General features: G+C 40.2%; 1 protein-coding gene across 7 annotated transcripts; it reads left to right on the top strand.

Moving 5' to 3' along the window:
- The first annotated feature begins 163 nt into the window (after positions 1 to 163).
- hnrnpcb (heterogeneous nuclear ribonucleoprotein C b) lies at positions 164 to 11,486 on the top strand. Of its 7 annotated transcripts, none has more exons than XM_078275584.1 (11): positions 164 to 279; positions 1,968 to 2,001; positions 2,482 to 2,537; positions 5,605 to 5,657; positions 6,434 to 6,678; positions 8,653 to 8,725; positions 8,871 to 8,918; positions 9,375 to 9,535; positions 9,928 to 10,041; positions 10,236 to 10,372; positions 10,468 to 11,486. In XM_078275584.1, exons 3-11 carry the CDS (start codon positions 2,511 to 2,513, stop codon positions 10,552 to 10,554), a joined length of 945 nt encoding a protein of 314 aa, XP_078131710.1. In that variant the 5' UTR covers positions 164 to 279; positions 1,968 to 2,001; positions 2,482 to 2,510; the 3' UTR covers positions 10,555 to 11,486. The 7 variants fall into 7 exon arrangements, with proteins under 7 accessions (XP_078131710.1, XP_078131711.1, XP_078131712.1 ...); XM_078275585.1 differs by having other exon boundaries at positions 2,436 to 2,537; XM_078275586.1 differs by lacking the exon at positions 1,968 to 2,001.
- Positions 11,487 to 15,819: the final 4,333 nt, after the last annotated feature.

Genomic DNA, 15,819 nt, shown 5'->3' with positions numbered 1-15,819 from the left:
AGCTACACAACACGTGTGTCGTCATTCGCGAGCCGGACTGGCAAACCTATCTGCCAATCCCTGAAGGGTATAAACCACACAGGGCGGTTTAAATATCCAATCAGAAACGAAGACGCAGCAGTGGGCGTTTCCCTGCTTCTGTTGTGTGTATGAGTCGACGCCATTTCGTGTCCACTGGTTTCAAGGTGATACAATCATCCTGCAGAGCCGTTAACGGATCTTTACCTACTCAAGTATAAACAGCGTTGAATTTTACTCGTTTTTAGTATTAAGCTCCTGGTGAGTATTTTTAACCGAGAGATTTTTTTCCCCTATATTTTTTTTTGTTTTTTGACTTTGAACCTCTTTGGGACTTTTTGTTTTTATTTTTTATGCACTTTTCCTGGCTGGTATTCCTGAGACTGTGTTGGCTTTAGTGGCGTACATTTTGTGTTGGCATATTGAGCTGCGCAGAAACTAGTTTTAAGTAGCTTCCTCAACAAGATTTTTGCTTTTGTTTTTCGAATGAGACATTTCAAAACCTCATTTTTTTCAGGGCTGCTGTGTTACCTCATTGTTTATTTGATTGTGGTCGTATTTTCGAGGAAAGAAAGATGGAAGATTGTTCCAGTCTTTTCTGGACAGTGTTCAAAACGGGTCGCCCTTTTTCTGGAAATATGTTTTTAAAAGGTTTTTTAATCTCGTCCGGTGTTTTGCCTTCACCTGTAACTCGATTCGCAGTCGTTGACATTGACTCATAAGAAGTGTTTTTGTCCTGTTTTCTTTGTTGATTTTGGCAGTGCTGAGACAGTATATTTTCTGCAGCAAATCTTTCAGGAGTGATGTTATTTTTCCTCAGTGACAAGCTGGGGCGGCTTTTTAAGGAACATTAACACCTGGGATTGCTGTAGCATTGGTGTGAGAGAATGTGTGCCTTCGGTAAATCTGATAAAAATCATTTAAGTTTATTTGCAGATGTAGAAACCCATTCGTTCAGTAGCAGTTTATTCTGAGCTGCGGAGCTGCTTAGACCCACGAGGGAGGCCTAAAGAGGGGCCTACAATGAGCTGGAATCAGGCCTACACCTCTAAATTGTTTTTGTTCCTTTCTTGAATTGATAATTTTGTAGCTTTATGGCTGATCAGTTGTAGGCCTACACATGTCTGTGAACAACTTATAATCAGATTTGCATCAAAGGTTTACAGTGGAAAGGTAGGGTAGACATGCAGTAGACGATGGCCCCCAAAACTGCAAGATCCATGTTTTACTCCCTACTGTACCCCGCCTTCCCCTTGGCTCCGAGTGTGTCCTCTGGAAGTGTCCTTGAGTACGAGTCCCTCCAGGCTCCAGGGGCGCTACTCTGTGGCTGACCCTTTATTCTGGCCCCTACGAGGAGGGCAGTAGGCAGGGGGAAAGAGTGCAGAGCCACCACTTCCCTCAGACTGGTGATGTTCTGAGGTGCACTTTGAAGTTGACACCAGTGTCTGTCTGATATTGTCCTGCTCATAATGTTTGATGTCAGTTTGCATGTCTGTACACAAATATGCAGGTTAAGATTTACACAGGCAAACTATAATTTAGTAGTTTATAAAGAGTTTAAACATCACTATCTGGAGCAGTTGTAGCATTAGAGGGGAAACAAGCCAGTATCAATATCAGTGTCATGAAGTGTAATAAACATCCATTTATTATTCTTTACTTTATTATGAGTTCCGTCTTGTAGTAGCCTGCCTGCAAAGTCTGGCTGATAGCTTTGTCAAACATCGTTCGATGTACACATGCATTATGTTGGTTTTAGATGAATGTTTAATTATAGCTGTTTAGTTTGAACAAATTCAAATGTGATTGTGGGCATTATCATTTTGCAAATCTTTTTTTGTAACTCATTTTCCATACATTTCCCTCCCTGTTTGTGGAAATAATAGTTCCTATTTCATTCTTAGAATGGCCTCTTTTCTAATATTACATTTTTGTTTCCCCCTGTTTAGTTTTTGAAGCCACTTTTTTGAACAGCTGCAAATCGTAAGTTGGTCTCAAACTTTTTTTTTTTTCTTCTTTTTTTTTGGGTTTTTTTTTCACCTCAACTTTTGCATCACTTTTTTTTTTCTTTTTTTTTTATATTCCACTTTAGTTTTTACCCCTTTGTGATTCAGCCCATTTCTTCCCCTTTTGCAAATAGCATGTAGTTTTTATGTGCTGTGAAAATAGAAAATCAACTGCATAATTTTTCAGACTGTTGACACTAGTGGCCTCTTACAAGAGCTTTTCCCACATGTTCCCAGTTTATGTTAATCTATTGCATAATGCTCTGTTTATTATGAGAAGCCCAGTTTATAGCTAATTGCTGACTCAACACTCCCTCAACTCCCTCCTGCATCTAGTCCTTGGATTAACTACTTGCACTGGCAAAGGCGAAATAAGTGCTGCCTTTGCTTTGTAATGTGTTTTTTCCTTAGTTTGCATGCCATTGATGGAGTCAAATCTGGTCTATTGCCCACACAGACAAAAGATACCTGCTCTTGATAATAACAATGATGTCAACATTATCACCCCCTATAGTAAGTTTGTATCCATTAAAATAAGCATGCCTATTGAATACCATTAATTACTAACATATTCAGTAATCGCTGTCATGATTGTATTTGACTAAAATGCCTTTTTCTTACAGTTTTTATGAAATCCAGATGTTTTCATTGGAAACAGTTTTGAGGATTTCTCACAAGCAATTCTCAGTTAAAGAGCCTTTAAAACCTTGTTAAACCTCAAAGGTTAAGCTCCATGCACATCTATACAAACTGCTCTCTGTCGATTTGTCTCGTCTGTCTTCAAGCATGAGTCCTGACGGCTGCAGTTGCAGTGTCTTTCACAGTCAAAGCACAAACATTAAACCAAAGCTCACTCACTTAACTGATCGAATTTATGGAACCCACTTGCCAGCCAAAATTAAACTAAAGATTTCCAGTAAACACCATTATATGTCTGGAAGTCTCAGCTACAGGCCGTCGCACAATAAAGCCCAGATGAGGCAGAGGATAGGAACAGTTATCTCAGTTATAACTAAATATGTAATATACCATGAATGGACTCTTAATATGAGGGGCCACAATAAGCATTTAGCCCCTAATTAAGATGTCTAATTTGGAATGAAAATACCAGGGAGCCCTTACAGTATAGTGCAATCCAATATAATAGCCCTGCAATAAGCACCACCTCTATGAAGCTTATATTGTTCAGTTTATTGAGAATATCAAGTTTTCATTCAAACTGATGGCCTTGTTTCTCGGCCAGGAGGTTACCAAAGAAACTCAATAAGCATGGTGAATGTCAAACTCTTATTAAAGCTGATGCATACTGCCAACATACTGTAACATAGTTATGTTTTACAGACAGCTCCCAAACGCTGCCAAATCATATGTTAAATGGAGAAAAAAAGTCTCCAAAAAGTGGGCTGCATGTGCCAAACGTATGAAAGTTGGTCGATCATCATAACTGGCAGAAAAATGATAGATGATGTTAAATCAACACCTCTTAACAACCCAAACAAAAACCATATATGGGCATGTTTCATCCACAGGGGTTTTACATGTTAATTGTTCCTGTTATTGTGTAATATGAATTATTTTTTTTTTTTTCCCCCCATAGTCTTACTGGCTATGTTCAGCATCAGTCTCTGTCATGAAACTCACTGGCTTGTATATAAACCCTGGGTATTCCCCCTTGAACCCCAATATCCCACAAATAATTAGAAACACCCGCTAAGCTGCCTGTGATAGTCCCTATTAAACACACCCAATGTTGTGGCCACTCCGTCAGCTTGCCAAGCAACAGAAACATCCCGGCCAAATCATGTAGAGGAGAGCAGAGCACTATAAGCTTTGGCCAGGCAGCCGCTGCAAACCATGTAATCCCCTGCTAGTAGCTACCGGCCAGAGAGAGAGGCTTCTGCTGGGTCACAGTTTTAGCCCAGCTGGCAGCAGTGCTGTGCTTTGGCAGGTGAGATATGGCTTGGTAATGGCTGAAGTGGTTCATTGAATAAGATACTCGCAGGGTGAGAGGGAATTAGGAAAATACAAGATAGACACCCAAAAGGTCTATGAGTACTAAAGTCAGTGTTGGTGTGGGGTTTACGTGTCCTGATGCTGAAAAGAAAATCCCACAACTAAAAAAGCAAATAATGTAATCGACAGGGGGTGGACAAAATAACAAACACTTTGCAGTAGCCTAGGCTAAGCGAATATTTTATTTCCAAGGCTGCATGATGATCATTGTCTATGTCAGTAGTTTTAGTAAACAAATACCAAATAAGTGCCTTAGTGCCTGTCCCCTGCAATGTTGCATAACTTTGCAGGGCAGCGACAATCTGGCTTCTTTCTACTCGTATTAAATCTGACATAGGCTACTTTACCCTGCTAATTGTGCAACACGCTAATGTGACTTGATTGTGCAGGAGTTGCCGTTTTATGTGGATCAGCAGCAGAGATGTCTCAAAAATCATCAGGAGGCAGGAACAAGAACCTGAACATTTGTATTGCCTGATTAAAAACTACAGGGAAGATGCCTAGCTGGGTACCCCCTCTCTTTTTCCTGCTACCAGTAGACCCTCACTGACTAAAAAAACTCAAGGGGATTATAAAAACCATAGGTTCATGAGCTGTTATCGAATATTGATACAAGCTTTCTGGTATGCTTTTTTTTTTTTTTTAAGATCATGACGTGCAGCAGCAAAGGGCCCCATTCTGGTTTACATTGACATAAGTAAACTGGTTATGATCTGGTTTTTTAAGTAGCCTATCCCGTTTTTATGTTTAAGCATGTACAAATCATATCTTGTTAATGAGACACCCCTCCCCCCCATATGCTGGTTGAAGTAATCCCCGAACCGTAATACACGAGCATTCTTACGGGTTAATGCCGTGGGGTTAATCCAGGTTACTTGCCCCGCCGACCATCTGCGCAGGCGCGGCTTCAGACAACTGACGTAACAGAATAAACAAAAACAATGGCGGCAGCGATAGCGTCGCACTTCCACAGCGATGAAGAAACGGAGTTTTTTCTCTCGGTAATGAAAGAGGCTGAATATCAACTTCGGCCCTGTGCTTCCCGACCATGGTCTGGAAGTTGAAGCAGGAATGATTAAGGCGCCTGCGCATATAACATGCAGTAACCGGGATACTAGTGTTTATCATGTACAGGCCTACGGGGATATGAATTACGATTTTTCGGTGTAAGGTTAGGGCATACTCATGTCCTTGTAAACACACTGCCTTGTGTGACATTATTTGTCGGATTCAGTAAAGTGGTCTTTACTGCAGGGAGATTTCAGAGTGTTTATTATTTTCATCACCCTCTGTAGAGTCGTAGAACAAGGAAGTTAGCAGTTTCACAAATATTTTGTCATAACAAACAACCATTTATCCCACAGGTTTTTATAGCCACCTCCATTTTTTTTTTAAAAACATGTTATAATCTACCACCTCCTGACCGACCACTTGTCATTTTTAAGCACTTCTTGGGTTTGCCAAAAATCCAAGAAAGAGAAAAAAGAGCAAACCTTTTGGAGGTGTAGATGTCTACCCACTGACTAAATCTCTCATAGTTCCTGGACAACCCTCTTCTCTCCAACAGAGTCAGACAGGCAGGCAGACCTCCACCAACCCGAGTACAGACACAGACATGGAGTGAGTGCTGGCTGCTTCATGACCTGGTCAAACTGTCTATTCTGCTGTCTCATATCCACTTTTAGAGGCTCCTGTCTCCCATTTGAAAGTGCAAACACACTGTGTGTGTGTGTGTGTGTGTGTGTGTGTGTGTGTGTGTGTGTAATATACAAAAGTACCCCTCTTCTCTGAATCCACCTGTATCGTAGGAGGCAGAAAGTAACACCTTGAATATTTGTAATGTGTATATCAATGATTACAATGGCTTTTTGTTAATATAAAGATTGGTACAAGTGGTTGTAACATTATTATCAGTTAAGGGATTTAATTGGTCAATTTATTGACTTGATTGACAGAAAATTAATTGCCAACAATTTTGGTAATGATTAATCTGTTAAGTGATTCATAAGCAGATATTCCAGCTTCTTAAATGTGAGGAATTGTGCTCATCTCTATATTACATGACTTTAAATTGTATGTATTTTTGTTTTAGACTGTTGGTTGTAAAAATAAAAACAAGCAATTTGAAGATGGCCATTTTCTGACATTTTATAGACTCAGTAACAGCTGCATCTCTCTGCAGACTTTCACCCGCTTTAAGCCCACCTTTCTTCTTTAAATTAAACATGCTCAAAGTGTTGTGGTAAAAGAGCTTCAAAACTTACAAGGTCAAAACTCACATAGTGCTGGATGCAGAGATCTACACATTTTAGTGCAAAACAAAAAAGTCTCATATTTCTTTTTTCTTCTTCATCCCTTATCCATCTTCCATGTTCACCTCCCTCGTCATCCGCCAGCCCGATGGCCAGCAACGTGACCAACAAGACGGACCCTCGCTCCCTCAACTCCCGCGTCTTTATCGGCAACCTCAACACCCTGCTGGTCACCAAGGCCGATGTGGAGGCCATCTTTTCCAAGTACGGCAAAGTCTTAGGCTGCTCCATCCACAAGGGCTACGCCTTCGTCCAGTACGCCAATGAGAGGAACGCCCGGGCCGCTGTGGTCAGTGAGGACGGCCGCATGATCGTGGGACAGGTGCTAGGTGAGGTGGAGGGGGGTGGTTGATAAATAAGAGCTGCAAGGATGGAGTCAGGGAGTCCAGTAGTGAGGCTGAGTTCCACATCACATACTTTTTTACATTTTGACTTTTTAGAATGTACTGCAGCTGCCCCTACAAAGTACATACTGTTGCATGCAGTATGCATACAATAGGGACATACCATATCTTCATAACATTGCACCTCGAACTTTGACCCTCTTGCTCATATATGCTGCGCAAGGGATTGTGGGAATAGAAGAGTCAGAATAGCCAGGAAATCATGCCGGCTTGCATACTGCAAAATCTATCGGAATGCAGTAGGACATCCTGGTATTTTTGGCATACTGAATTTGACAGACTATGCATTGGGACTAAATCTTTTTCTGGCATACTAAATAGTATGGTTATATGGGTATTGGCACGCAGGGCCTTAAATTCAGTACTGGACTCTGAAAACATGAAAAGAAGAAAAAGTCATTTAAATTCGAATTGTTAGAAAGGCTAACCAAGTAAGTGTAGAAGAAAAAAATGTTTTTCTCTAAGACAGAGAAAGACACACAGATAAACATGTTGAGTTGTTTGAGCTGTAAGAATTATTCTGAAAAATTTTAATCAAAAGATGTTAATACTGGGGATGTGCAGAGTTTAAGTGTCACTTGTTCTAAGAAAGTTTGGTGAAAACGATATTGAGAAAAGAAGTGCAACTTTCTTATCAAACCCACATATTTTTAAATAACATATTTTTTTATTACATTACTTTTCTGTTTTTGTCTAGGGAAAAAAAGGCTAACCAGAAGTGTCTAAGAAAATGTTTTTCTCTAAATATAGTCTAAAGTCACATGTTCTTAACTCAATATTCTCTGAGGCATCAACCTGGTAATAAAATAAAGTGTGCCCTTCTCTATGCTGATTTTGAATGACAAGATAAGTGCTCAGATACATTGTGTTTTAAATACAAATATGTCACAGACGGCTCTGTGTGCAGGATGTTGTTTGCAAGATAAACTAAATATGAGCTCACTGAGTCAGAAACCGACTGTTTTTCTTGTCCACACAAGTTAGAGAAAAACATTCCACAGAAGAAGAAAGTCAACCAAGGCTTCACAATTCTTAGATTACATAACACAAACAGAATTTTTAGAACATTTATTCACTCTCACAGACACATCTGTCGCAGTTTTAAAGTTTTAAGTTTCTGTTTAGCAATACAGACAGCGGAGCCGAGCTGCCCTCTAGTGCTCCAAACAAGGAATTTCAAAACAACACTGAATGGAAAACTTTAAAGGATTGTATTGACATTTAAAAACATCAACATCTCACATAAAGTAAAGACAAAGAAACAGCTGTTTTCTGGTCCATATTAGTGAGTAATTATTAGGGGTGGGGGAAAAAAATCGTATGCATTGTGATATTTTTAGAGCCGATTTTTATTTTTTTGAATATTATCTGTTTATACGGTACCACTGACGTCATTATATCCATTTCCAGCAAAAAAAAAACAGACCAAAAGCATAAAAAAGAGGAAAATACATGTTATGTACTTCTTTACAAATGAAATAAATGTCAGACTGACTGACTGATGTGGGATGTGCATTCTTTTCAGAAAACAATTAGGTTTCAGAAATGTCTCATGATATATTGTTTGTGTTAAAGAAGGAAACTAAAATTGCAATACTATCAAATCGCAATACTTCTAAAATCGCAATAAATAAAAATTGCAATACAAATCAAATCGGCACCCAAGTATTGAATCGGGACAAAAGCATATGGTCCCAGCCCTAGTAATTATTTGCAAATACCACCTGGTAGGGGTTAAAACCTGCGTTTGTCCTCCAAAATGAAATACCATCGATGGGAAGGCGTGATAAAATGCGTTGATTGAAATTCCACACTTTCGGTTCATAACATGCTTTGGGCTCTTACTCCTACTCCTTGCAACTCTAGCTCCTCCTTGACTCTGTGTTTTTCCTCCCCCAGACATCAACCTGGCAGGCGAGCCGAAACCTCACAGATCGAAGACAGGGAAGCGTTCTGCAGGAGACATGTACAGGTGTGTACACACTCGATTATTCTCACAACTACAATTCCAGTAATCCCGTATTCCAACAGGTCTCGAAGCGCAAAGTCAGAAAGTATAACTTCATGTCAAAGATGAGTGCCCTTTGCTGTAGTTAATCTTTCTACCCTCTCCACAGTTCATCTGTTGATTTGGACTATGACTTTCAAAGAGATTACTATGATAGGTAAGCTGTCTATTCTTTATATTTTTAGGAATGATTGCTCATGTGTGTTATCTATATACCTGTTATCTGTTGTTGTTGTTGAAGTCCTTATTGTCCAGAGTGTATAATACCCTGGCTTTTATGGTTTATTTATGAATAATCCTAATTTCTACACCTTCAGTTTATAGTTTGGGTCAGCTAAGGGTTTGTTCAGTAATGCCGTGTTTGAATTAAGGTTTAATGTGTCAATGTGCAAACTCAAATGGCTACTTTTAGTACTTTACTAACCAAATACTTTGTGAAAAATCAACATTAGATGCTGACAGCGAAACACACACACACACACACACACAGATGTAGTATTCACACAGATGGATACACATTTTCTGTTATTCAGTCTCTCTGTCCGTTGTCACACACATTCACACACACACATTTCTGAGGCACCTTTTATATTTTTGCACCTCTGTATTTCAGGATGTACTCCTACCAGCCCCGGGTGCCTCCTCCCCCTCCACCTCTGTCCCGTGCTGTCATTCCCACAAAGCGTCCCAGGGTCAGTCTGAGTGGTGGAGGGAGCCGACGAACCAAAACCAGCTTTTCTTCCTCCAAGACCAGCCAGAGGACCTCCCGAGCGAGTAGGTAGCACAATTATGAAGTCAGCTGTCCCGTGCCGCTCCCATCACAACCGCATCCATGTTGTAATAGTCTGTCTTTGCCAGACCCTCCTCCACAGCGCTGCGGAGGAAGGTGTACGCTCCAAAGTTGTTTTAGTCGTGCAACAGAAAACTCAGATTGGACAGATAGTCTAGCTAGCTGTCTGGATTTACCCTGCAGAGATCTGAGGAGCAGTTAACCATATTCCTCAAAAATCGACTGGAGTTTAAAATTCCAACACAAAGAAAGTGGAAGGTACCGTACGTCCGGCCGAAAAGTGGAATTTCCAGCGGCACCGGAGCAATCCTGGAAGTGGAACGTCCTGGATATAGGCTAATGTTGTAATGACTTTTCTACTGCTTTTCCTCCACAGTGAAGGTAGATGATCTGCAGACCATCAAGAGAGAGCTCACACTGATCAAACACAAGGTGGACTACCTGCTGGAGAGCCTAGAGTGCATGGAAAAGGACCACAGCAAGAAGTCAGGTGGGCCCCAATGACTTGATTGTAACGTACAGTTCATACCCGCATGAAAGACAGACAGAAAATGTAAAAGATGTCTAGTGCAGAGATTAGTTCAATCAGAAAAAAAACCTTTGTAAACCAGCTTTGAGGTTACTGTAAGAGTTGCCTTGCTTTATTCATCACATTCTTCCCACGGTCTCCCTCCATTTACTCAGAGATGAAGAGCTGCCAACCAGAACCAGGTGAGGTGTCCCCCCTCAACTCCTCCACCTCCAGCAAGAAAGATGAGAGCCTGAAACGGGGCCTGAACGACTCAGACGAGGAGGGAGATCTGCTGGACGATGAAGACGAGGTGAGGAGTGGGGGTATTGATGAGGGAACCAGGGCAAGAGCTAAGAACTTGTGTGTGATGAATAAAGTGTTTGTCCACTTTTCTCTGCTGTGCAGATGAAATGCAGAGGGAGAGAGGAGGAGGAAGGCGAGCAGGAGGAAGGAGAGGACGACGGAGATAGCACCAACGGAGACGAGTCCTAAACATTACACAGGCACACAAACGCATACATACATAACACAGATTGTGTTTGAGTGTATCTCCACACCAGACTTGTACACAGTGGTCATGTCATAGCTGCTGAATTGACTGGACATTTATAAACAGTGTATTGTAGCTATTGCTTTCACACACACACACACACACACACACACACACACACACACACACACACACACATTCATAAATATGTCAATTACTTGTTTCTGGATTTTCCAATTTTCTTTGAAGTTGGTAATTTGATTTTTCCTACTTTTTCTGACATTCTTTTATTCAACTTTTTTATGGATATTTTCTGCTACGTGTAGAGAAAATGTAACTTCAGTTGAGGATAAATGCAACATTGTATAGCATTGTATGTTTTAATTCAGGGCTATAAGCCACTCCAGTGTAACATTGACTGAGAAATAGTTTTTTTAGATGACCGTTTAGTTGATGTAAAAAAATGAAAAGAATAATTGAACAAATTACCACGTGGCAGTAGCTGACATGACAAGATTTTCGGTTTGAATTTAAGTCAGGCTTGAGACAAAATACCAGACATGGTACTACAGTCTAGGCTTGAAAATGTATAAGATTTGAAATATATTCCTGATCTAGCTGCTGTACAGCTGCCCCTAACCAGCAGGTGGCAGTGTATCACAATAACGGGCCACACAGGAGGACTTATTTCTGTTACCCTTCTGCTTGTCAGATAACAAGAGCATGTAGAAAACCTCGCATCAGGCTGCGCAAATGCTGAGACAAAATCCCCATTGCTCTGAAAAATAGTTTTGTTTGTCGCCGAGGTGTTGCAGCCTTGACTGATCTTGACTATGTAATGCAGTGTTATCCATGTTTGTCGGTTTCTGTTGATGTTTTGTTTGTCATTCGACTGCACTAGTCAAAGTGAATAAACATGTTTTCCAAGTTGGAACCTGTACGAACTCTTTCTGAAAACCTACATGGACGCATTCAGGTGCAGTGTAACATTTCTTTTTACAATTACCACTTGAAATGATAAATCACTTGCAGATTACAATGTAGTACAAAATGTGAACCCTACCATGGTGCTGCATGCTGTGGGTCGTTTGCGTGCAATTAAGGTGGAGCTTTATAAATGGCGAATAGAAAAAATAAATTATGGGTGGTGCAATAGAATGAGAGTGTTATTAAAATATATGTTGGGTGGGTGTAGCTTTTAAGTTCAGAGCACACAGGTTGAGGCTGGTTTGAACTTGAAGTTATTACCTCACAAAACTTCTTGCTGGGCTGGTATTTTCTCATGTATCTTTAGATGGAGTCATGCAGGCTTAGTTTTGCTTTTATTTGCCCAGGTTTTGAAATATGTGTTTAAAAATGTTTGTACAACAACTCTGTCAGCAGGGTAAGGCAAAAGTCTAAAAGACGGATATATCAAAACAGTTTTTTCAAAGTCTGACACTGTGGGCCCCCTCAGACAAATTTTAGACATTGGTTCTTCGATTTGGGGGATAATCATGCTCAACTTTTTGAAGCACAGGTCCCACAATGCTTTGGGAGATGTAAACAGGAAGTATGTAAGCTGATGTGGGCTACAACTTGAGCACCGTTTTGTTGCTTATATTTGTTTACATTTTGGCAAATAAGCCACCATTAAAAGTATGCCCAATTAGCTGTTACCAATTCCTGTTTGGAATACACCTATATGCATGTATGTACATCTGTACTATCACTTGATTACTTTAATAGCCTACTGAAGAAAACTTAAAATAATGATTCTCAGGCAAGCTCTGGAGTTTTAGGAGCGTCTTTTTTTTTTTTTCCTACGATTTCTAAATGAATTTATGGACGTTTATTCGCGATGGGCATCGGATATAATGGTACCACCTCGAAGTGTAAGTCACACTGAACGTCAACATATGTGTATCATGTATGTGTGTTCATAGTTGACTGAGTTATGTCAAAAAGGAATGACATTGCAAATTCTGGCAATCGGCGCTAAAAAACACAAAATCAAAGCTTTGTAGTCTCAAAGTACACCTGTAAAAAAAACTTGATAATTGCACTTATAAGTACCTTGCTTTTTAAACCGCATGCAGGATCTTTGCCTTAAGTCTCTTCCTCTGAGCCTCACAGTTTAAAATCATCTGTTTTATTTAGTGAACAGGTGCAACAAAAACTATGTGCATGGGGTGGCCTCTAGCTCACCCAGTAAGCGGAGTACCAGGCTGAGTCCTTTGCAGCGGCCCGGGTTTGAGTCCGACCCGTGGCCCTTTGCTGCGTGTCATCGCCCATCTCTCTCCCACCTTTCCTGTTTATCCACTGTCACCACAAATAAAGGGAGTAGCCCCCAAAAAATAATCTTTAAAAAAAAACTATGTGCTAAATAGGCTACCATTTAAAGTAAGTAAATTATATGTTTTAGTTTGTAATTTAGGTGATCTGACCCCTTAAGTTACTTGAACCTAATCAAAAACACATTTCTTACCTAAACTCTGGAAGAGTAAACATCTACTTGAACAAGCGAAAAAGCTTGTTCGTCCAAAATTTCATTACCAATGACCAAATGGCAATCAATACACAGCTTCCTTATTAATATGCATCCTGCCGGGAGTCTGCTGAGGCCTTGTAGCTCCGTAATGAAGGCAAGAATAGAGAGCCGGCAGGGATCAACAGGAAGGAAAGATGGATAATCAATAAGCAGGCGTATTCAGGGTGAACTGTGATTAACTTGGGAACAACAGACAGAGGGGGATGGATAATGAAAGGATATAGAGTGAACAAGCCACAACAGTGGAAATGGTGTGGAACAGTTGAGTGATTGCAGAGCAGTACCTTTTGGTTAAATGTTGTCTAAGCACTTGTGGTTGTTGTGCAATGTTTTATTGGATTGTATTGCTTGTCACTGAAAATATGTATGCATTTTCAAAGAAACGATATGGATAGGCCTACGTTTAGATGATCATATGAACAGATTGTATAGTTTATTCCCATTCCACAACAGGCCTGAAACACTGCCGCTCTTTAATTCTTTTTCAATGAATGACAGCACTTTAAAAATAAGCCGTCAAACAAATCTAAATCAGACGAGGCATTTGACCTTGAAACATTCGCTCACATCGAATAGGCTGTATAAGATGTAAATGCATGCACGACTTTAGCTAAATGAAAATTAATGAAATTAAAGAAAGCACAGTGCAGTGGGAGGTTCACGCATCGGCAGTTATATGGGAAAACATTGCACAGCCCGTGCAGACACTTAGAATATTAATCTGAGCCTGTCAGTGGCAAAATGAGCACTTTTGTGAAGGTAAATACAAACTGGACAATTGCCCTATTAACTTACATTGTAGCTTGTGTCGCCGCTGCTGAATGCAGTGATCTTGCCTAATACTGGGCCAATGTCAAATATTGTTGTTCCCATCAGTCACTTAGACACAAAAACATAGGAAAATAGGGTCCAGATTGAAAAAAAAAAACGGTAGTCACCCTTTAAGAAACAGTGTGTACAGGTCAAAATCACTCAGCAACAAAACAACAGGTGCAAACCTGAACTCATGGTGGTCACTTTGTCATGTCATGGCAGGAAATAGCTTTAATGACATTAATAATGGCTGCATTCCATTTAGGTTTGCCAGCTGAGCCCTGTGCGAGAGATGTTATTAGTTACACCTGTGTGACAAATAACATTACTAATGGCAGCCTTGTTGTGTGACAAGTCTAAATGTCCACCATGAGAGCAGTTTGTAATTGTTAAAGAGACAGTTCGCCCCAAAATCAAAAATACATATTATTCCATTTACTAGTAGTGCTATTTATCAATCTAGATTGTTTTGGTGTGAGTTGCGCAGTGTTGGAGATATCAGTCGTAGAGACGTCTCCTTCTCTCTCCAATTAATGCAACTAGATGGCACTTGGCTTGTGGTCCTCAAACGCCAAAAAAATACAACCAAACTTAACAGCAATGTCTCTTTCCAAAAATTATGACCCGGTTACTCAAGATAATCCACAGACCTGGTTGTAAGCAATTTCATGTAGCAGACTGATCTCAATATGTGGCGTATGTATGACACGCCAATTCGTATGCCACTTTGGCGTGTTATCAACCGTTGCTTTTTTCTTTTCCGAAACCCAACCGGGCCGTTGTTGTCCCGGGTCCCGTTATTGTTTTCCTAAACCCAACCGTCCCGTTCTTCTTTTCCGAAACCCAACCCGTTCGCCGTGATGGTAATTCCTCGAGTTGTCTTTCCTGCTCCGTCTCTGTGTCACTCTTACACTGTTGCCCCTAGCAACCGATAGCGTAGGATCCCAAAATAGTGGGCGGGCTCAGACACCTCCCAAATCGTCATGTGACAGCAAGCTACCATGACGTATGTCCTCATTCTCAATACAGCATAGACATGCACGCGGATAGCTCAAAATGCGTACAGATAACACGCCACTTGGCTTTAGAAAATCATGGCTTTACACAAAGTCATGATGTCAAATAGCACTACAGGAAACAGGAAAATATGTATTTTTTTTATTTTGGGTTGAACTGTCCCTTTAAAATACTTTGTAATTAGTGCTGCATCAACTAGACAAATTGTCACTTTTATGAATATACTGTAGAGTATGAGCCATATCTTTTTTTTCATCACTTCAGCCAGTTAGCTTAGTTTGGCACAAAGACTGGATTGTAGGCAGATTTTGTTATTCTTTGTCAGAGCCAGGTTAGCTGTTTCCCCCAGTTTCAAGCCTTTGTGCTAAGCTAAGCTAACCGGCTTCTGGCATCAATGTTCTCATCTAACTCCCAGCAAGAAAGTAAATAAGTGTATTTGCCAAAATGCCAAACTATTCCTTTAATCATAAGCTAATCCAGTAAGTATTGATTTGGTGATTAAAACAACATCCAGAAGTCATCTTAAAACTGGGCTTTGTTAGGTGTCTAGTGTACATATAACACTTTATTAATATAACATATAAAAGATTGTATTTCGAGGTGAACAGGATACTAACTACATGTTAAAACAGTGGCTGTGGCTACAAAAAATGTCAGCACCATTTAGTAGCAGTTGAGCTTTGGGACAGTGCTAGTTTATTTGGGTCCAGATGGGGCTGTAGCTACAATATAGTGATTCTTTTTTATTAATCATTAATCTCTCATTATTTTTTTCATTTGATGTTTTTATTATTTACTCTATTAAAATGTGCAAAAGTAGTTTAAAATGCCCATGAAGTTCCCAAACACATAAGGTCTTCAAACTGATTTTGTCGCACCAAACAGTCCAAAACCCAAAGTTCTGGTT

The sequence above is a fragment of the Sander vitreus genome, chromosome 19, assembly GCF_031162955.1.
Source record: "Sander vitreus isolate 19-12246 chromosome 19, sanVit1, whole genome shotgun sequence".
Classification (NCBI taxonomy): domain Eukaryota; kingdom Metazoa; phylum Chordata; class Actinopteri; order Perciformes; family Percidae; genus Sander; species Sander vitreus.
The sequence above is the reverse complement of the archived record's forward strand: the minus strand, read 5'-3'. Positions and strand labels throughout refer to the sequence as shown.